Source organism: Ailuropoda melanoleuca, chromosome 8 (assembly GCF_002007445.2).
Source record: "Ailuropoda melanoleuca isolate Jingjing chromosome 8, ASM200744v2, whole genome shotgun sequence".
Taxonomy (NCBI): domain Eukaryota; kingdom Metazoa; phylum Chordata; class Mammalia; order Carnivora; family Ursidae; genus Ailuropoda; species Ailuropoda melanoleuca.
In genome coordinates, this window is record NC_048225.1 from 102,378,882 (window position 1) to 102,400,334 (window position 21,453).

The 21,453-nt window shown below is 38.3% G+C and overlaps 1 protein-coding gene across 1 annotated transcript in view; it reads right to left on the reverse strand.

Moving 5' to 3' along the window:
• Positions 1-16,587, reverse strand: part of KDM5B (lysine demethylase 5B) — a 51,579-nt gene extending 34,992 nt beyond the window's left edge. The window contains exons 1-8 of the mRNA XM_034667660.1: positions 16,571-16,587; positions 13,930-13,936; positions 13,609-13,686; positions 11,215-11,337; positions 10,311-10,481; positions 4,171-4,305; positions 2,288-2,384; positions 1,049-1,158 (exon numbers count right to left, since the gene is read on the reverse strand). Of these exons, the coding sequence (XP_034523551.1) occupies positions 1,049-1,158; positions 2,288-2,384; positions 4,171-4,305; positions 10,311-10,481; positions 11,215-11,337; positions 13,609-13,686; positions 13,930-13,936; positions 16,571-16,587 (738 nt within the window). The remainder of the gene's footprint in view (positions 1-1,048; positions 1,159-2,287; positions 2,385-4,170; positions 4,306-10,310; positions 10,482-11,214; positions 11,338-13,608; positions 13,687-13,929; positions 13,937-16,570) is intronic.
• Positions 16,588-21,453: the final 4,866 nt, after the last annotated feature.

The window sequence follows — 21,453 nt, forward strand, 5'->3', positions numbered from 1 at the left end:
CACCTTGACCTTAGACTTCCAGCCTCCAGAACCATGAGAAAATAAATTCTGTTGTTTAGGCCCATCAGTCTGTGATACTTTGTTACTAATACATTACTCTTGCAAACTAATACATTACCCAATAATATGGAAAGCCAAGAACTCAACTGATCAGGGAATCTCACTTTTTCAGTCTTTTTGTTGTAGCAAATAAAAACCTGGGTTCTGATCATTTTCTGATTGTATCTTTTTTTTTTTCGGTGGGGGGGGGGAGGAAATGCAACACTTAATTGGAATAATTTCAAATTCCAAACTAAAAACCACTGTTGTCAAGCTACTCACTGAGCTCTCACAAGGGGACAAAGAAAAAAAGCAACCAGGGGCGCCTGGGTGGCTCAGTCCTTAAGCGTCTGCCTTCGGCTCAGGGCGTGATCCCAGCATTCTGGGATCGAGCCCCACATCAGGCTTCTCCGCTGGGAGCCTGCTTCTTCCTCTCCCACTCCCCCTGCTTGTGTTCCCTCTCTCACTGGCTGTCTCTCTCTGTCAAATATAAAATCTTTAAAAAAAAAAAAAAAAAGAAAAAAAGCAACCAGATCCTTTGTAATGTCCTCAAGCTTTACTTTTAAGTTTCCATTTGAGTAAATGGTGGCCTAGTCCTCCAACTCTTGTTGGGTCCTCAGTTCTTATCCCCCCAACTCCTTTCCTTTTCTTTCCTTCCTATTCCTATCTTCCTTTTCCTTCCCTGTTGTAAAGTTGGAAAATATCAACCTGATTTTTGATCTACCTCTCAGCTCATTTGGAGGTGATCTAGTGATTTACGAACATTCCATATATAATCCAGCTCACATTATTTGTCTCTAAACTGCATGTACTCCAGAAAAACGGCTGTGAATGCCCCCCATATGTTACTACTATCTTCATAATGCATTTGTACATTTCCCTGATTAAAAACTGACACTATAAATGGACATGAAAAGTTCTTTCAATTGTGACACTCTAAGCTAGAAGTCCTAAGTAAGGCACAAAAGGTTAAAATGAGGGGTAAAAGTGTTTAAACATGTCAACTCACAGCATTGGTGGTTTTTTTAGATCGGCTCTTGGGTTTTTCCTTCTCGCTTTCTACAATGTACTCTTTCTTCTCAATGGGTTCTTGCTTGACGATGCCTTTCATTTCTTTCTCTGTAAGAGGCAATCCAAGTTAGTGCTTCCCGAATTACACTTGGCTTACACCTTGCTCCCTCACCTCTCACCTCTCCCTCCCCCAAGCACACACAGGACACAAACACAATTTCCTTGTTTCTTTTCAATGCAGGAGCAGAGCAGATGTTGCTCAGGTTTGTAGGCTTTTACAACAGGAGCTGAAGATATAGTCTTCTTAACAACACGTTACCGAGGCACAACATCTATTGATGAAAGCAGGTTGCTCCTGACCTTAACTGTAAGAGACTAACAATTCGCCAACTGTACTTCCTCCACATTATAGAGTATCTCTCCATAACCTATGACTACTTACTACCCCAACTTCCTGGCTCCAAAGACAGAATTTTGGCTAAAACAGTACCTATCAATTAATGAACTATCCTATGGTAGGCAGGTGCTGTGCTAAATGCTTTCCATGGATTATTTAACCTTTTGCAACAAATCTGTTTCAAAGATAATAAAACAAACATTAAAAGAAATCAAGAAATATCTAAGTTCATACAACTAAAATTAGTGGTTAGGCCAGGATTCAGATTCAGGTCTATATTTTTAAAAATCCACCTACTTTCCACTACATTGTGCTGCTTTTCCACTAAACTCATCAAACACTAAGAAGAACCAATTTTAATAACTTCTTCATTTGTATGTGCCTGCCCATATAGGATTTAGGGCTTCTCTTTTCAGAGTCCTGAACTTACCTCTCAGTGACTGACATCGAGCAATGGCCAGCCAAGCAATTATCAACTAAAATTCAGATTTAGAAACCATGTCTGCCTGCCATTCCTGAAATAAACTTATCAGATATCCAGTCAAAGGCACCTATGTTGCTCATAAATCACTTTTTTCAATGAATGCCATTTAACAAAATTTCAAAGTAGCAATTAGTGACAGCTGAGAAACTCGATCATATTTCTAATACACATGTTTACTTATACTGGTCACTAACTCCAAGAATAAGGACAGTAACATATCATATCAAGATTTTATTTCAAGACCCATCTCACTGACTAGTATTCAATAGTTGCTATAATGTTTCCTTAAAAAACGAATACTTATTTTTACTGATTTCCTTTTTACTTCTTTCCTACTCACGGATAAACTTTCTTACCATTTTCACATTTTGTAGCTGGACAACCCATTCGTCTTCTCAGGTTATGAGTTCTGGCTTCTGCTGTCTCTTCTGGTTCTATTTTAATATTCATGGCCTTTAAAAAAATTGTCATATACATAAATATTTCCTTTTAAAAAAGAAGTCTTCTAAAATCCAACTGAAATCTCCAGGTGACTATAATCTTGTAAATTGTCTTATAAATAAATATTCAAAACATACTTCTCTCTCCCCACAGAGGTGAGATTTACCCTTAAAATTACTATTATTTACAGAAAGGAAAAAATCTTAGAAGTTACAAGAGTATCTCCACTTTGACAAGTCAAAAAATAGGGAAGAAGCAAAGGATCAGGAACAAATTAGGGGAAGTGTCATTACCCCACTGGGAACAGCTCTGATTTTCCTCCTAGAAGCTTCCCAGTTTTCATCTACTCACCTTATGCTTGATTCAATCATCACTAAGCCAAATCCTTAAAAGTTATATAAATATCATAATTTCATTAGCCTAGAAGAGTTTGCTGGCTTCTTCCAAAGTTGGCTCGCATTTACAGAAAACTCGGCTTCCATAATAATTTTCTATTAATTCTTCTATTAAACTGTTATTAAAAGCTATTCTTCTAACATCACTAAATTATTAAGGATTCCCCTATCATTAAGTCAGTCTCAATTTCCAATGTTTCTCAAAGCGGTAATACTTACTGATAAGGCAAAACAACTTTTGTGAAGTGTTTGTGGAACTACACTTGATCATTTTTGCCCATGTTCATTCAGGATGTCCACTGGTGACAAAATCTTCCCCAGGGTGCTATCATCACCCAATAAGTCTCCAATCAAGGCAAACCTAGGCATCCATAGCACCAGTGCATGTCTTACACATTTAAAGATCAAGAGTGCTCAAAAATGAATTTTTTAGACTAATGAAATCTAAGCATGCTTATGGGCTTCAAACAATCTTATTTTCCTATTCTGAGGCAGTCTTAATTAGAAAACCGGAGTCACTTAAATTTTTTCCTATTTCTAACTTACCTAAGTTAAAAATAATCCCCTATTTATATCCACTTCCTTAGAAAACAAAATAGCTATTTTCTTTTTCATCTTAACCAATAATTACTAATAACCAGAGAATGATTTAGATACCCGATTAATGCAACAAGGCCTCCCAGTTCTAAGATGTTCCTAATACATTATCACTGATTCCTAACACTTACGTGTCCATCAACCTAGGCAAGAACCCCAAACTTTCACACCTCTGTATGAAACAAGGTAACCAGGGAACTCCTCCCTTTCCCAGGGGAAACCTCTCAGAGCAGAAAAATCTTGAGGCAAACGATTCACTCCTCCTGTTCACTCCTCCTGATCACCCCTCATGTTCTTTCATTTCATCTTATATATTCAATGTGTCCACCCCCATGCTGCCTAATTATTTTCTGTCTTAGCATAAATGTCTCCCATAGATTCCATACTCCTTTTCAGGAACTCTGAGAAAAACAGCTTTCACTATCCTCTAACCTCTGTTCGGGGGGCGGGGGGGAAAAGAGTTCCCAGTTCTCTATTCCCTAGCCTTAATCCCCAATAAACACTGCCTAACTTTATGAGGGTAACAGGCAAGCCAAACACCATCACAATGAACGCCTACACTTCCTAACTCTGTTAATAAAGCAGCTGTCTGTCCAAGCAGCATAAACCTAGAAAGAATTCTTCAATCCCTTACCCCTTTGACAGTACAGTCTCCCCAAGTGTAAAAGCTAGAATACAAACAGCATCCTTCTCTGAGGTTAACAAGGTTCTAAGCGATGAAGAGCACGTGAGAGAAATCCAGCGTCAGACAGACAGTGGTCCAAGGGCTCAAAGATTCCGTCTGATCAACCTCATGAGGCTCTCACCTCTGCTCTCATGCGTTTTGCTCGTCGGGCTGGGGGGCATGTTTCTGAGGGCTGCACAGACTGCCTCTGGGGAATATCATGAGGTTTGTACTCCTTGTCCTTCGTGTCTGTGCTCAGGTTTGGCTTCTGCAGACACTAGAAATAAAACACATATTTATTAATGAATTTCCCCTCCTTTTTTAGGAATTTCAATGTATTTTGCAAGGTATACTTGACAGTTATTTACACAGATACTTAAAAGGTCTGCAATTTTAAAAATCTAAATAAACACAAGTCTGCAGTTACCAATCATATACACACACACATAAGAGCTTTAAAAAATTTTTAGCAGGTGAATGGTGTTGCTTCAATTCATTTAAACTATTCATGACATCAGGTTACACCAGGCCACAGCAAGCTCAAGGCACTCCCAATGAGCCACTTTATAATTATCCCTGTTTGTAACTGCCAATTAATTGAAGACTCAAACTGTTAGAAAGGCTCCTTGTAAGTTTCCAAAATAACTTTCCATATTGAGAATATTTGATTTTTTATAGTATTTAGAGTCATAAAATATGGAACCCAATAGGTTTTCTCATTTTTTTGAATCCTGCAGTTTCAAATATAACTAGCAATGTTCTGTGATCAAAGATATCATCTGAATTGAGAAAACAGGTAATATGACTGAAGTGTTCTCTTCTTATTAGTGCTTTCACTTACTTCAACATATTCCTACAAGGTCTAACTCATGAGACAAAGACTAATAAGGTAGCCCACAGCAGTAACTTCAGCTCTGATCAGACAAGAGTTCCTTCTTGCTTTGATCATTTTTTGATTTGATTCTAAGCTTGCTGATAGAGGGTGTTTAATGCCAACACAACAAAACACGGTAACATCAAAATATTACCACTGAATCTAATATGAATTTCAAGTAAGTACCACCCCTTCATAACAGGACCCACGAGTATCACAAGAAGCATTTTTAAAAGCAGGTTCCAAATTGTAACCACTCAGGATAATATATGTCATCTATGCTAGAGTAAGACACAGTAAAATAATACTCTTCTAGAACTCCTGGCTCTATGGGTACCATTACTACCATATAGTCTCACCCACTATTGGTTCCTTCCTCCTAACATTTGCAGAAAGAATTCAGAGAATGGGGGGAAAGACAAGAATAACAAAAGCAGAGCAATCATCTAACAAAACCTATTTCTAACATTTAAAAAATGTAATACACTATAGAAAAACTGATAGATTACTTGATATTCTAAACAAGTAAATAAATCTACCACTGGTACAACAACCTATATATATTAAATATTCTGTTCATTCTAACTAAACTCATATACTGATTTGTCTGGAAATGTTAACTAAATTAGTATGGAATACCACCCTCCATTCTGTAACAAGTCCTCAAATTTAGCATTTAGAGTATATTTAATGAAAGCATGCAGATGGGAATAAAACCTATCATCTAAATTAACCTCTTTTATGTATTTTATAAACTTTCTATTTGAGACCTAAAAGTATATGTGATCATGCAAATACGAACTGAACTGGAATCAAGGAAATTTTACAAAGCGGATGGTTAGATATAGAAAGATTAGGAGCACCTGGGTGGCTCAGTTGGTTAAGCATCGGAGTCTTTTTTTTTTTTTAAGATTTTATTTATTTATTTATTTATTTATTTAGAAGATTTCATTTAGTCACTTGACAGAGAGAGAGACAGCCAGCCAGAGTGGGAACACAAGCAGAGGGAGTGGGAGAGGAAAAGGCAGGCTTCCAGCGGAGCAGGGAGCCTGATGCGGGGCTCGATCCCAGGAGCCTGGGATCATGACCTGAGCCGAAGGCAGACAGACGCTTAACGCCTGAACCACCCAGGGGCCCCAGCATCGGAGTCTTGATTTCAGATCAGGTCATGATCTCAGGGTCATGAGATTGAGCCCCACATGGGGCTCTGTGCTCAGTGGGGAGTCTGTTTCTCTCCCTCCCCCCACCCCCCACTTGTGGTCATGTGCTCTCTCCCCCTAAAACAAATACAATCCTTTTTTTTTTTTTTTAAAGGAAATCCAGAGTTTATATATGTGGTCCCTATCTCTCACTAAGTCCAAACAGTTCCATAAACTATGGTCTGCTTTGTTCCATAAGGTCTTTAGAGATCTAAGGTAAAATCAAGTTCAGAAACTTTCAGAATATATATGAACAACTTTATTATTTTTTTAAGATTTTTTTATTTTATTTGTTTATTTGACAGAAAGAAAGAGAACACAAGCAGGGAGAGCCGCAGGCAGAGGGAAAGGAGAGGCAGGCTCCCGGCTGAGCAGGGAGCCCAATATGGGGCTTGACATGGGGCTGGATCCCATCATGACCAGAGCCAAAGGCAGATGCTCAACTGACTGACCCACTGAGGCATCTCTTTTTTTTTTTTTTTTTTTTTTAAATTTTTATTTATTTATTTGACAGAGATAGAGACAGCCAGCGAGAGAGGGAACACAAGCAGGGGGAGTGGGAGAGGAAGAAGCAGGCTCATAGAGGAGGAGCCTGATGTGGGGCTCGATCCCATAAGGCTGGGATCACGCCCTGAGCCGAAGGCAGACGCTTAACCGCTGTGCCACCCAGGCGCCCCGAGGCATCTCTTTCTAAGATTTTATTTGAGAGACTGAGCAAGAGAGAGCACAAGTGGGGGGAGGGGCACAGGAAGAGGGACAAGCAGACTCCCCACTGAGCAGGGAGCGCAATGTGGGACTTGATTCTAGGACCCCGGAATCATGACCTGAGCTAAAGGCAGATGCTTAACCCACCCAGGTGCCCACAGAGCTCTACTATTTTGTTCCAAACCACAACTGCAAACATACAACTGATGTGTTTGCTTTGTATCCACTGCTAGTACATGCAGACTAATTTTAACCTTTGAGAAACTGGGATTGAGAGGTGACTGATACCATAACATGAGGACACCATCCTACAGAGACAGACCGATCCGCCAAGACACTTAGAAAACACAGGAATACAAGAGGGGCACCTGGGTGGCACAGTCAGTTCTGCATCCAACTCTTGCTTTTGGCTCAGGCTGTAATCTTAGGGTGTTGAGATCAAGCCTGGCACTGGGCTCCAAGCTCATGGCACAGTCTTAGAGTTTCTCCCTCCGTCTCCCTCCCCCGCTTTTCTCTCTAAAATAAATAAACCTTAAAAAAAAAAAAAAAAAAAAAAAAAGGAAAAAGAAAAGCAGAAGAAAACACAGGACTATAGGATTGGAGCCTCTGTCCCACTGCACTAGCATATCTCTGCTCAACTTCTCGTGTCCCAAAACTTACTCTAGGCTTCGGTTCACCCTCTGCAACAATTCCTTGGTTGGCATCATTTTTTTTCTTAATATTGAGACTTTATTTTTTTAGAGAGGTTTGAGGTTTACAGCATAGTTGAGATGCAGGTGGATATTGACTATACCCCCGGCCTCCCACATGCACCTCCCCCATTGTCATCATCCCCCACCAGAGTAGCGGCACATCTGTTACAAGTGATGAACCGACACAGTTCACGGGTGACATCAGGACTCACTTGTGGTACACATTCTCTCTGGGTTTGGACAAATGTACAACGCCATACAGGATATTTTCACTGCTCTAACAATCCTCTGTGCTCTGAGTATTCCCCGCCCCCCACCCGCCCCAAAACCCCTGGCAACCACTGATCGTTTTACTGTTCCTATAGTTTTCTTTTCTAGAATACTATGTTTGGAAAAATACAGTATATGTAGCCTTCTCGTGTTGGTTCTTTCACGTAGTGATACACATTTAAGGCTCCTCTCCTTGTCTTATCATGGCTTGAGATCTCTTTTCTTTCTTTTTTTTTTTTTTTTTAGATCTCTTTTCTTTTTAATGCCTAATAATACTCCATTGTCTGGATATACCACCGTTCATTTATCCATTTACCTACTGAAGGACAGCTTGGTTGCATTCAAGTCTTGGCAATTAAGAGTAATAAAGTTACTAAAAAACATCCATGTGCAGGCTTTGTGTGGACATAAGTTTTCAACTCCTCTGTGTAAATACCAAGGAACATGACTGCTGGATTGTACGGTAACAGAGTATGTTTAGTTTTCTAAGAAACTGCCAAGTGTCTTCCAGAGTAGCTGTGTCATTTTGCATTCCGGCCAGCAATGGATGAAAACATCTGTTGTTCTTGCCACCCTTTGTGCTGTCGGTGCTTTGAATTTGGCCATTCTAATAGGTGTGTGGTGGTATTGCGTTTTCCACTCTTTTAAAATATACATATTCTAGATATCCTTTCTCTAAGAATTATTTTCAAAAATCAGAAATGAGCCAAAAACTAAGTACAAAAACTGGCCATCACAGTATAATAAATATAACATTCAACAATGAAGAAATCAAGGTCAGGCTATAAAAATGGAATGCCAGAGTCATTCAACTAGGCCTTCAAAAATATTCAATGACATGGCAAATGCTCATGATATATTAAGCAGAGAAAAGGCAGGTTATAATACTGTAAGTGAAGAATACAATCCCAGTGTGTGTATACATGCATAAAAACAGCCTCAGAAAAAAACAGATGAGAGGATTAAGAGTGATTTTATTTTCATCACACTTTCCTTTGTTTTTAAGCTTTCTGCAATGAATACCTTTCAATGCCTAGAACGTACTTGGCACACAACGGGCCCCTCAATAAGTATTTATATGTGTTGAAAATGTAATGCTTGTAAAAGTTATCTTTAAATACCTATTCCTTTCAGACTACAACTGAATAAATGCTTACATGCTTTTCAACTATGAAACTTACACTAAGTATATAGATATTTTTTAAATGTTGCAACCCATAAAGCAGGTAGACTTTCCTCTTACCATTGTGACTTCCACACTGAAACAGAAAGGTTAATAAGGAGAAAATCTACTGTAGGCAACTGAATGTAGATCTGACTATAAAACAGAGGCATAAAGGCTCCACATACAACATTCTAAATAATTTCATCCCTGGGTTCATTGAACATTCACACATGTACATTTAAAAACGACAACTTTCTGAATATTAGACTTATCATATTCTTCTAAGCTGAAAAGAAAGCTCCCCTGGAATCAAGAAGGGAGAGAGGATGGGAAAATGCAATGCTATAAAAATCTATAGGATTTGAGCATTACAGATGGTATGTCCATAATATCAAGATAGAGTTTTGATTAGTAGTTTACCCTCTGAAACTATGTTATTATCTTTCTACTTCTCTATAGCACAGTAACAATTCTTAAAATTATAGGGCTCACGGCTCTTGCCTTAGAATAACTCAAAGGGTGTAAACGGATTACGACATTATTCTTTCCATCAGGGTCTTGAAGTAGGAAGATTTTATAATACAGTTTTACTTTAATTACAACAAAAGTTTTTTTTTTTAAAGATTTTATTTATTTATTTGATGGGGGGGGGCACGCGCACAAGCAGGGGGAGTGGCAGGCAGATGGAGAGGGAGAAGCATGCTTTCCGCAGAGCAGGGGGAACCCAACGTGGGACTCAATCCCAGGACCCCGGGACCATGATCTGAGCCCAAGGCAGTTGCTCAACCAACTGAGCCACCCAGGCATCCTACAACAAAAGTTCTTATTTGAATAAGTTGGCAGATACCATCTTTGTAAGACAACAAACATGGCTACACAGGAACTATTAGAAGAGGGATCCATTAGCTATCCAGCATTATTAAGCCCACTACCTTTTACCCATATCAGCATTCTATCTGAAAATCTCCTTGGAGATCTCAACTGGCAAGAGAACAGGTAGGCAAGTTATTTCACAGATGGTATGTTCATGTGACAACTAGGAATACGCTCTCCATAGTATATGAATGCAAAAGCATGAACCATAACAAGATAATAATCATAAGGAAGACATAGCTTTAGTGAAGTTAAATACAGACTTCAGCTTCTGACAGCAAAAGGCTATTTCCTCCACAACCTTATTCATTTCAAAAACAAACTTCTAAGTATGGCTGCTCTCAAAACAGAACGACACAAACACTGGAGGAAAAATTCACAAAACAAAGTCTCCTCAACAATTTCTTCCACACAGAATTAATTAAGGCCTCTTCATTCACCCTTAAAGATAATATACCGATAAGCTGCGAAATAAAACAGGTTAAAGTTGGCCTCAATACTCACCCTCAAACTGTCTCCTGACAGGAACAAGTTGTAGGGATTGAGGATGCGTTCATAATGCCCTCTGATATGGGAGCCCACAGCTTTGCCAGGAGCAAATCCCATCTTGGTGGCAATTTTGGTCCATTTTCTATCCTTGCAAACAACTGCAAATCCACCTTCTTCTGCAACTAACTGTTAACAGCAAAAGAAATTAGAAACGCCTATATGGAAATTCCCTCGTACCTAGGTATGACTCCAAGAACAAAATGTTCTTGGCTGTGTTAATTTTTAAAAATACACTTTCCTAAGTCAAAGGAAAATATATATGCACTACTAATTTCAAGCTAGAAAATTAAAAGATCACTTCTGACAATATAGTCCATGAACATTTTATACCCCCAAAGCTACTTCTGAGTTCCCCAGAGCAGTCAAGATTTTCTGGGAGGAAGAACGAGATCAACAATCAAATCTCTAACAAAGAACGAGCCCTAGTACTTGGTCCAACACAGTGATGCTCAGAAATCTCCATAAACTAAGGAGTAGGACAGACGGCACCATTTTGGGGGAAAGAATGTAGGCTTTACACTGAAGTGAACCTGCATTTCAGGTACAGAATTATGACTCAGCCTTTAGAGCTTGGTCAATTTTCTCCCTAAGTCCCAGTTGTTTTAACTGTAATAAAACAGAAAGGAGTATCTTACAGAAATATTGTTAAGTTGAAAATGACACACGCAAAAGGTGGCAGCAAAATATTTCACGAGATAAGGCTTTCAGACCTGACAAGTAGAGCCCGATCACTGTTAAAGTGAATGGAGAATTTCATTTTACATACTTCAAACAATAAGTTTCTTTTTAAGATGAGGAAGATCAAATTCACGCTAGCAGAAAGGCACTAAAATGAGGGAGATGGCCGTTAGCCTCTTACCTTATTGAGCTGAAACAAGTCCAAGATCTTCCTCTCCACGTGTGGAATTTTCAGAGTACTTCCCTGCAACTCCCAATACTTTGCAATCTGGTCCAAGAAATTCAGTTTTACTCGAGTTTGAGCCTAAATGACAAAGCAATGCATTTTAATCTTACCTAGCTTATTTTAAAACTCCTGTCTATTACCTATGTGTGTGGTATTTTCACTCCTAGAATATTTCAGGGAGGTGTGCCTGGGTGGCACAGTCAGTTGAGCATCCGACTTTTCCTTTCAGCTCAGGTCGTGATCTCAGTGTCGTGAGATCAAACCCCGCATAAGGCTCTGTGCTAAGTGCAGAGTCTGCTTGAGATTCTCACCCTCTGCCCTCCCACTCATGCTCTCTTTCTCTCTCTAAAATAAAGTTAAGAAGAAAAAAAAGAATAAAGTGATATATCACTTCTGAATTCAATAAACTGCCCAAAAATATACAAAATACATACAAAATAAATGCAAAATATACAAAATAAAGCTAGTTAAGTAATTATACATTAACTCAACAAAAATGTAATTCAGCCCCTACCACGTGTCAAGCAGAGAGTTAAACACTCAGTAAGCCTTCCCATAAGTAGGCACTCTGAAAAGGGCTTCACTTACGGAACACTATAAGCACAATTCTGTTATTGGTTAAAATTATAAGACAATTAAGCTTCCATATGCCCCTCTTGGTCTTTCTACAAACGGGATATTTTAAAGGACTGTTTTTCCAAGCATAAATTTTCTTATTTTCTCAAACACAAATCTAAAAATGGATTTGCAACAGCAATTCCGTATCAATTTTAATGAGTCCTGATAAGATAACAGAAAACCAGGAGACACTTTCCCAACTAAATGTTATTCCTTTAACAAATTATTACTGTTGTCTGTAAGTCATTAAAAAATTTTGTCATTTTTTTTCCCCTCCTTGAAAATTAAGTTTAAGTCAGACAGTTTTAGGAGTTTTATTTTGCTCAAGAGCAAAACGGACATGAATGTTCAGATGTTCCCAAACACAGTCTAAGGCCTCAAAGTTAGTACCCATTTCCTATCTTTTTTTTTTTTAAAGATTTTATTTATTTATTTGACAGAGATAGAGACAGCCAGCGAGAGAGGGAACACAAGCAGGGGGAGTGGGAGAGGAAGAAGCAGGCTTCCAGCGGAGGAGCCCGAGATGGGGCTCGATTCTGGGATCATGCCCTGAGCCGAAGGCAGACGCTTAACGACTGAGCCACCCAGGCGCCCCGCATTTCCTATCTTTCAATCTTAACTTGAAAATACAGACACTAGGGGCACCTGGGTGGCTCAGTCGTTGACCATCTGCCTTGGGCTCAGGTCACGATCCCAGGGTCCTGGAATCAAGCCCCACATCGGGCTCCCTGCTCAGTGGGAAGCCTGCTCCTTCCTTTCCCACTCCCCTTGCTTGTGTTCCCTCTCTCGCTGTCTCTCTGTCAAATAAATAAATAAAATATTTAAAAAAAAAAAAAAAAGGAACTTAAATCATTAAAAAAATAAAAAAGAAAGAATAGAAAGAAAATACAGACACTAGATGCTACTATCACCAATGTCCACAGAATCCCAGTAGACGTGTGTTCAAGTTAAAAATGTTCGGTTTTTTATAGAAAAACAAACATGATTCAATATGAAAATTAGGTTAGTGAAACATTAATGTAAACATTACTTCTAGGTTACCAATACCCAAGCCTTATTCACCCTGTACTTTAGGCTTTCAGTAGCAAAGGGATTGAAAAAAACATCATCTCTTCTCTAGAGAATACCCAAGTATTCCTCACCCCTCTTAAGGAAATTAAAGTATGTTATTAAATCTAAGAGAAGACGTGTATTTGGAAGAAAATTAGAGCTGGATATCTTTTCTATTAGATGGTTCTCAAAGTACATTCCTTTCAAAACCTAAATTCTGGGGCGCCTGGGTGGCACAGCGGTTGGGCGTCTGCCTTCGGCTCAGGGCGTGATCCCAGCGTTGTGGGATCGAGCCCCACGTCAGGCTCCTCCGCTATGAGCCTGCTTCTTCCTCTCCCACTCCCCCTGCTTGTGTTCCCTCTGTCGCTGGCTGTCTCTGTCAAATAAATAAATAAAATCTAAAAAAAACAAAAACAAAAACAAAAAAAAACCTAAATTCTTGCGGTTGTCACCTAAATTTAGAAGGATTTAAATGAATTAAGAGGCCAACAATGATTGACAAAAATCCGTGTTTTTAATGAAATCTGGCTCCCTACAAATGCCTTATTGCCATTTGTTTTACCATGATTATCAATGATTACCATATTTTAGCTTCACTAAAACCACTAGATTTGTGACAGAGATTCTTCAAAGAAAGTCCCTCTGGAATACAGTCCACCAGAACAACAGCTAAGATATTACCTCCAATTCATTCAGCCTCTGGATACGTGGGGTAAAATGAAGTTTATCAACATCACATGCAAATGGTGGCTGCCAATCCTAGGAGAGAAGCAAAGGCTTTGATTAGAAGAATTTATAATTCTGACATTTTAAAAATTCTGTTAAAATCCCAGGTAAGTAAAACACACTATCTCTACCCAGTCAAATACAACAGAACATGGGTAATAGTTTAACCTTTTTTCACCAGAACAGCACAATATGTATGATTACCCTTCCCCATATGAATGATGCATCCTGTGCATACCCCTCTTCACACCCTCCCAAATGAGTAAAGTCACTTACCCTCAAGCTGTTGAAAAATCCCTGACTTTGAAGTTACAACCCCGAGATCAAGAATCACACGCCCTTTGGACTGAGCCAGCCAGGTACCCCCCCCAAAATTACTGACATTGAAAGAGATTTTGATTCCTCTATTCCAAAGAAGTTATCTTTTTACAAAATAGCTATATTAACATCAAAACGTCCATAAACTATATTTTTATATGTAACCTCCTAGTTACCTTAACTTTTATTATAAAAATAAAGATAAGTTTTGGGGCGATGGTGAAGACTGCCATTCAAGACTAATCTTAAAGAATCATCCTTAACATATCTACTGTTACAAATTCTTAGAAGAACTGTTACCATGAGGAAATAATTAGGCAAGAAGAGTATTATGCTACTTATAAAGTAGATAAAACTGCAAATAACTAAAATATCCACAACAGAAGAATAGTTAAAGGAATAAAAATTATGCTGTATTACTGGTTATACAGTTTCAGTTTGGAATAATGAAAAAGTTCTGGAGATGGATTAGTGTTAATGGATATGAATGTACTTAATGTCACTAAATTGTACCCTGAAAATTATTACAATGGTAATTCTATATTATGCGCATTATAATATTTTAACACATTAAAAAAAGCAAAAAGACAAAAAATGCTGTGGTATAGCTCTACTTATTGACATTGAAAGATGTTCCTTATATTCATTAAGGAGAGAAAGAAAAACAGGGTATGCAATATAAAAATAAAACACTGGAAAGATATACAGCAAAACGATTAACAGTGGCTGTTGTCTTTGGTGGTAGGATTATACGTGATTTTTGTCTACGTCCTTAGCCATTTGAAATACAATCTGAAACATATTACATACATTAAATAACATCTATTACATATTAAATAAATTACTTCAGATTAAGAAAACAATACAAGGAAGTTCACAGCCTTTTTTCCCAATTTCATAGCCAGAAGTTTGTTCTTTTTTTTTTTTTTTTAAGATTTTATTTATTTGACAGAGATAGAGACAGCCAGTGAGAGAGGGAACACAAGAAGGGGGAGTGGGAGAGGAAGAAGCAGGCTCCCAAAAGAGGAGCCTGATACAGGGCTCCATCCCAGAACACCGGGATCACGCCCTGAGCTGAAGGCAGACGCTTAACCGCTGTGCCACCCAGGCGCCCCCAGAAGTTTGTTCTAAGAAAATAATTCACCCAGAATCAACAATGTACATGCATTAAATTAACTGAAGTATAATGTTAGAAAGATATGATTGATACTATAACAACACTGAATATTATACAGCATTTTAAAATTCTAGATTTATGGAGAACTCATAACAATAAATAAGAAAATACAGAAAAATGGACAAATTGTGTTAGTAATTAGCAAGAAAAAATGGTTAGCTGTAAAAAGACTGATGTCCAACTTTATTCAAAATCCAAGAAATACACAAGATCCCCTTGTTTTTACCTACCAGGTTAGCAAAGATTTAAAATATACACACCACCCATATTAGCAATATGCGAGGAAATGTGGACCCTGATGCTTAGGTATGCTATTTTTGGAGGTCAATTAGAAAGCATCACATTTTTAAAAGTCTACTGACTCCGTAATTCCTCGGGTGAGAATTTCCAAATATTTATTACCACTTACAACACCAAGATACAGAGAAGAGGAAATTTACTGCAGAATTGTTTTAACTTAAAACCTTAATATTGGGGCACCTGGCTGGTTCAGTGGGTGGAACATGAGGCTCTTGATCTCAGGGTTTAAGTTTGAGCCCCACACTGGGTGTAGAAATTACTTTAAAAAAAAAAAAAAAAACTCTTGCTGGGGCGCCTGGGTGGCACAGTCGTTAAGCGTCTGCCTTCGGCTCAGGGCGTGATCCCGGTGTTCTGGGAGGGAGCCCTGTATCAGGCTCCTCTTTTGGGAGCCTGCTTCTTCCTCTCCCACTCCCCCTTCTTGTGTTCCCTCTCTCACTGGCTGTCTCTCTCTCTGTCAAATAAATAAATAAAATCTTTAAAAAAAAATCTTAAAAAGAAAAAACCTTAGTATCTATCAGTGGAGAGAGTAAGGTAAATAAATGTGGACACATCTGTAAATAGCAATAAAACACTCTGCAGCTGTAATAAAAAAAGATCTACATGTTCTAAATATAGAAAGACAGCCAAGACTTAATGAGTAAAAAAACTAAAACATGTAAAATCGTGCAAACAGTATTACATGTATGTAAATTTTAAAGACTTTTATAATAGAAGGGAGAAAGAGATTACTGTTATTTCAAATCTACATTATTAGAACTTTTATTATTATTGATTGCTTTTAGTTTAAAAGTAAAACAAGGTGTGGGGTGCCTGGTTGGCTCAGCCCATGGAACATGCAATTCTTGATCTTTAGGTTGTTAATTCAGGCCCCACACTGGGCATAGAGTTTGCTTTAAAAAAAAAAAAAAAGTAAAACAAGGTTTTGTTTTAGTGATAGGGAGACTTCAGTAAAAAGTGCCCACCAGCAATGCCTGATAAACTATTATGTTAAAAAGATTACATTTTACCATAATTTCTTTTAAAAAGGAAAAAAAATGCAGATTACAAACTGGTACAAAGCTATTTACTATTCGAATTCCAAAAAGGAAGAAACAAAAAAAAGAAAAAAAATGGCAGCACTACCTGTTTAAAAAGGCCATCACAGATAAGGCCTTCAAGTACTTCGTGTTGTCATACTGCGTCTTTCACAAAGACTATGGTTTCTGTTTCAATGTCAGTTGTCAGTTAAAGAAATACTATACTTTGTTAAGCAACTTAAAAATACTACCTATTCCACCCTGGGTCAGAAAGATGAAAGTGATTTATTTTTGTTTGGCATGATAACTGAAGATAATGAAAGCAATGTGTTTTACTGCACAGAACACAACGTAGTAGAAGAAAATCACATTGCTCAATATTCTATCACAGGCTAATAGGAAGATTTTATGTTGCTCAGAGCTTTGCTCTCTAATACTGCATAAAAGCTGTAGGCTTTCTGAAATGAACTGATCTGGGTTGAAGGTTAGACCAAAAATGTATTAAAGATAATGTGTAAGAATATACAAGTAAATGATTACTCCCCAAAACACAATGATAGAGAAATTAATTTCATCTCCTCTATATATTAAAGTTTTATATATTACAGTGAGCTGTGTCTTTGTATATATGGGTGTATATGTTTGTATTATTTAATTTATGCTTATTTTATACTGAAGCTTTTTCAAATAAAATGAATCCTAAAAATAAAGCATCAAGAGGAAAACAATACATATCTACCAACAAGGAAGTTCACACAGTGGGTATAATATGTTAAAAACTAAAACTCTTTCAGAAGATCATTCCTTCATTAAACACAGATCGCTGAAAACTGTTGCCTCTTCTAATTACAAAGAATGAGGGAAAATGGGATAAATGTCATTTAGTTTCAAGACTTTCATTGTCAGCTGCAAAGCTTTATCCAATAAAGAATTACTTATTATTTGCAATCCTCACTGAAATATTAGAATTAAGATATCCTTGGCTGAGTTTGGCCTTTGATGGGCTGTAACTCTTATATGGGGGGAAAAAAAGCCATCAAAGAAGGGAAGAGACCATTAAATAACAGTGTGAGATAATTCTGCGTTTGGCACTTAAGTATCTAAAGGGGATATCCCATATAATCTAACCAAAACTTTAGCCTCTAACAATGAAATGGTTCATAAATCATTCTTCTAACATAAAAACAGCATTTCCAAAAACTAGGTGTGTTTTAAGAGTTCATAGATTGCAAGGCATCCCATCCATATAAGTCCCCTGCTAAGATTCACTCACTTTTAAAACTTTAAAATGGCTTTTAGGGGTGCCTGGGTGGCTCAATCAGTTAAGGGAGCAACTCTTGTGGGGTGCCTGGGTGGCTCAGTCATTAAGCGTCTACCTTCGGCTCAGGGCGTGATCCCGGAGTCCTGGGATCGAGCCCCACATCAGGCTCCTCCACTGGGAGCCTGCTTCTTCCTCTCCCACTCCCCCTGCTTGTATTCCCTCTCTCACTGGCTGTATCTCTCTGTCAAATAAATAAGTAAAATCTTTAAAAAAAAAAAGGGGGGGGGAGCAAATCTTGATTTCAGCTCAGGGAACGATCTCAGGATCATGGATGGAGTCCCATGTCAGGCTCCACACTCAGCACAGAGTCTGCTTGAGTTTCTCTCTCCTCCTTCCTCTGCCCGTCCCCCCTTCTCCTTCTCTCTCTCTCTCACTGAAATAAATAAATCTTTTTAAAAAAATAAAATAAAATGGCTTTTATTTTAAGCCTTCATTTTGAAAGGCCTATTTATTATTTATCATTATTACTTAACTATTATTTAAAACTTCAATTATTTTCCTAAGCACTAAAAAAATATATTCCTTGGGGGCGCCTGGGTGGCTCAGTTGGTTAAGCGACTGCCTTCAGCTTGGGTCATGATCCCAGGGATCGAGCCCCACGTCAGGCTCCCTGCTCGGCGAGGAGCCTGCTTCTTCCATATATATATATATATATATATATATATATATATATATATACACACACACACACATATATATACACACACACACACACACACACACACCCCTTGGGAAGGCAGTTAAGTAGGAAGTTGAAGCCTCAAAATCCTCAGAGGCCTGGGAAACATCAAGCAAGCATTCTCCTTAGTCCCAGCACTACCTGAGCAACAACTCACCATACACTTAATGGAGAGAAATTTGAGATAAAATTGACCAGTGGGAAAATAACTTTCATAGGATGCTAAGGATTTTTCAAAAACTCCATGAAAATTCACTCTGTAAATGATCCACAATTAGCATCCACATATCAGAATATTGTCTTCATCTTTCTAAATACAGGAAGCTATCACCATTTTGAGATCTAATACTCAGCAAAATGAGAAAGTACATTCTCTACGAAGGCTATTCCAAAAGTTGATTCTCTGACTCCTGCAGACAAAATTAGTTTTTAAAAATCATTGTCAGGGGCGCCTGGGTGGCACAGCGGTTAAGCGTCTGCCTTCGGCTCAGGGCGTGATCCCGGCGTTATGGGATCGAGCCCCACGTCAGGCTCCTCAGCTATGAGCCTGCTTCTTCCTCTCCCACTCTCCCTGCTTGTGCCCTCTCTCGCTGGCTGTCTCTATCTCTGTCTAATAAATAAATAAAAAATCTTTAAAAAAAAAAAATCATTGTCAAACACTCATTCTGGTTAGTTTACAAAGAATAACATTGAGGACCAATGCATTTTTAAACTGGATATGGTCTATTAAAGCCAGTCATCATAGAATGCACTCAAAGGATTTTTAATCCAATGCAGCAGAGCTAAACTTCGTGTTTTAATCCAGAGTCTTACTGTTTCTAGGTTATCAGTTTCTAGGTTAGCAACACATTAACACAGAACTATAATGCAAAATTTAAAGGAACCAAAGAATTTATCTTAGTGTTTTAAGGCAAGTCAGAAAAATTTTCAGTTGAGCATGCCAAGATTTATCAACCTCAATAAAGATTTTTTTTTTAAAGAGCTATTTATTTGAGAAAGAGCTCAGGGGAGGGGTGGTGAGGAAGGACAGAAGGAGAGGCAGACAGAGAATCCCAAGCAGGCACCACATGCAGCATGCAGCATGGAGCCTGACGGGCTCAATCCCACAACTCTGAGATCATGACCCAGGCGGAAATCCAGAGTCGGATGCTTAACCAACTGAGCCACCCAGGCACCCTTCAACCTTAATAAAGATTTGAGTGACATACATATGAATTACAATTTAAAAGACTACTTTTTCGTCATGTTAATAGTTTTATGTCAGTATGATGTCCTTAAGACACTTGCACAAATCTAAGAGGTAGAACTGGGCACACCATAATCATTATAAATCCCCAGTTATAAATTAAAAGACAAGCAGAGGTACTATTTATGAGCCCCTCAGTGGAGTCCAATGACCACTCACTGACGGGTGTCTACCAGGAAAGTTCTGTAATACAAAGGACTACAGTGTCTTTCCAACAGAAATAAAATGTGTTAGATACTGTTAACTTCTCCCTTTATTCTTAATTCCCTCAGGGTAGGCTTGGCACCAAGCAGCTTTAATTAGCCATCCATTTGTTCAAAGCCTGTTTAAGATCTCCATCCCTAGTGAGCCACTAGTAAAAAAAAAACAAACAAAAACTCTGAGAATTTTAAGACTTTAGAATCACACTTTTCTTAAATCAGAGGTTCTTACATTAATACAGAACTGAGTGTATGTGGATTTTGGGGGGGACAGTCACAGCTTTCACCAGGGTTTCAAAGGGGTCTGTAACCTTAAAAAATAATAAAGTCCTGGGAGTATGTTTGGCTTTCATAAATTTCTGTACCTTCAAGTTCTTATCTCACTACCCCAACCTACTTTTTTCAGTCCCTTCTTATGCTTAACCAAGACATCATAATGGATAAGACACTTGGCTCCTCAGAATGTTAGAAAGACGTAGATGTAGTAGTATAGGACAGAAAGAGCAATGAATTTAAAAGTCAGAAGACTTGGATTTGCATTTTGGTTCTTTAAGCACCACTTGAAGAATCTTAACTTTTCCATTTGAGATGTACAAACAATAGCCACTTTCAGGACTATGGTGAAAAGTAAAATTACAAATATAAAGATTGTTTATTGTAAAACAAAAATAGCAAGTATTGGGGTGCCTGGGTGGCTCAGTCGTTAAGCGTCTGCCTTCGGCTCAGGGCGTGATCCCGGCATTCCCCACAGCGGGCTCCTCCGCTGGGAGGAGCTTCTTCCTCTCCCACTCTCCCTGCTTGTGTTCCCTCTCTCACTGACTGTCTCTCTCTCTCTCTGTCAAATAAATAAATAAAATCTTTTTTAAAAAAAGCAAGTATTATATTTACATTAAGTTCTGACCCCTGAAATATAATTTCTTCCAGCAAAAAGTCACTACAGCCTCAACTTGCAAGGAGCATTGGACCTCTAAGCTTTAAGGACTCTGTTTCCAGCCTAACTCTGGTTGGCATGAGAGCAATTCCAACACAGGTTAAAGACTCCCTTATATTTCCACACACCCCTGCCCCCTGTTATTTCTCCAACGCTCATTTTTAAAGCACAATGACATCATTTCCCTTATCCTTGTATAGTAAAATAGCTGTTAAAGAGGATACGCTCTGGTGTCACACTGCCTGGGTTCAAATCCTGACTGCATGGCTTTGTACTCATCTCCCTGTAGCTTAGGTGCATGTATAAAGTGGAAACTATGAGGCTTAAATAAAATACATGCAAAATAAAAGCTTTCAGACAGGTCCTGGCATTTATAAGGTGAATGGTCAAAAACATTAGTCATGAGGAAATGTTTATGTCGCAAAGCTTTAGTTCCCAGGAAGCCTAATGCAAACTTGTTTTGTTTTATGATTGGTATGTTTAACACAATGGTTTCAGTTCTCTAATCTTCATTATAAAACCGTATAAAATGGCATTCATAAGTTAATATAAAATATTCAAGGCCCATTAATTTTTTTGCTGTATTTTTTTCAGCTTTATTGAGATATATGC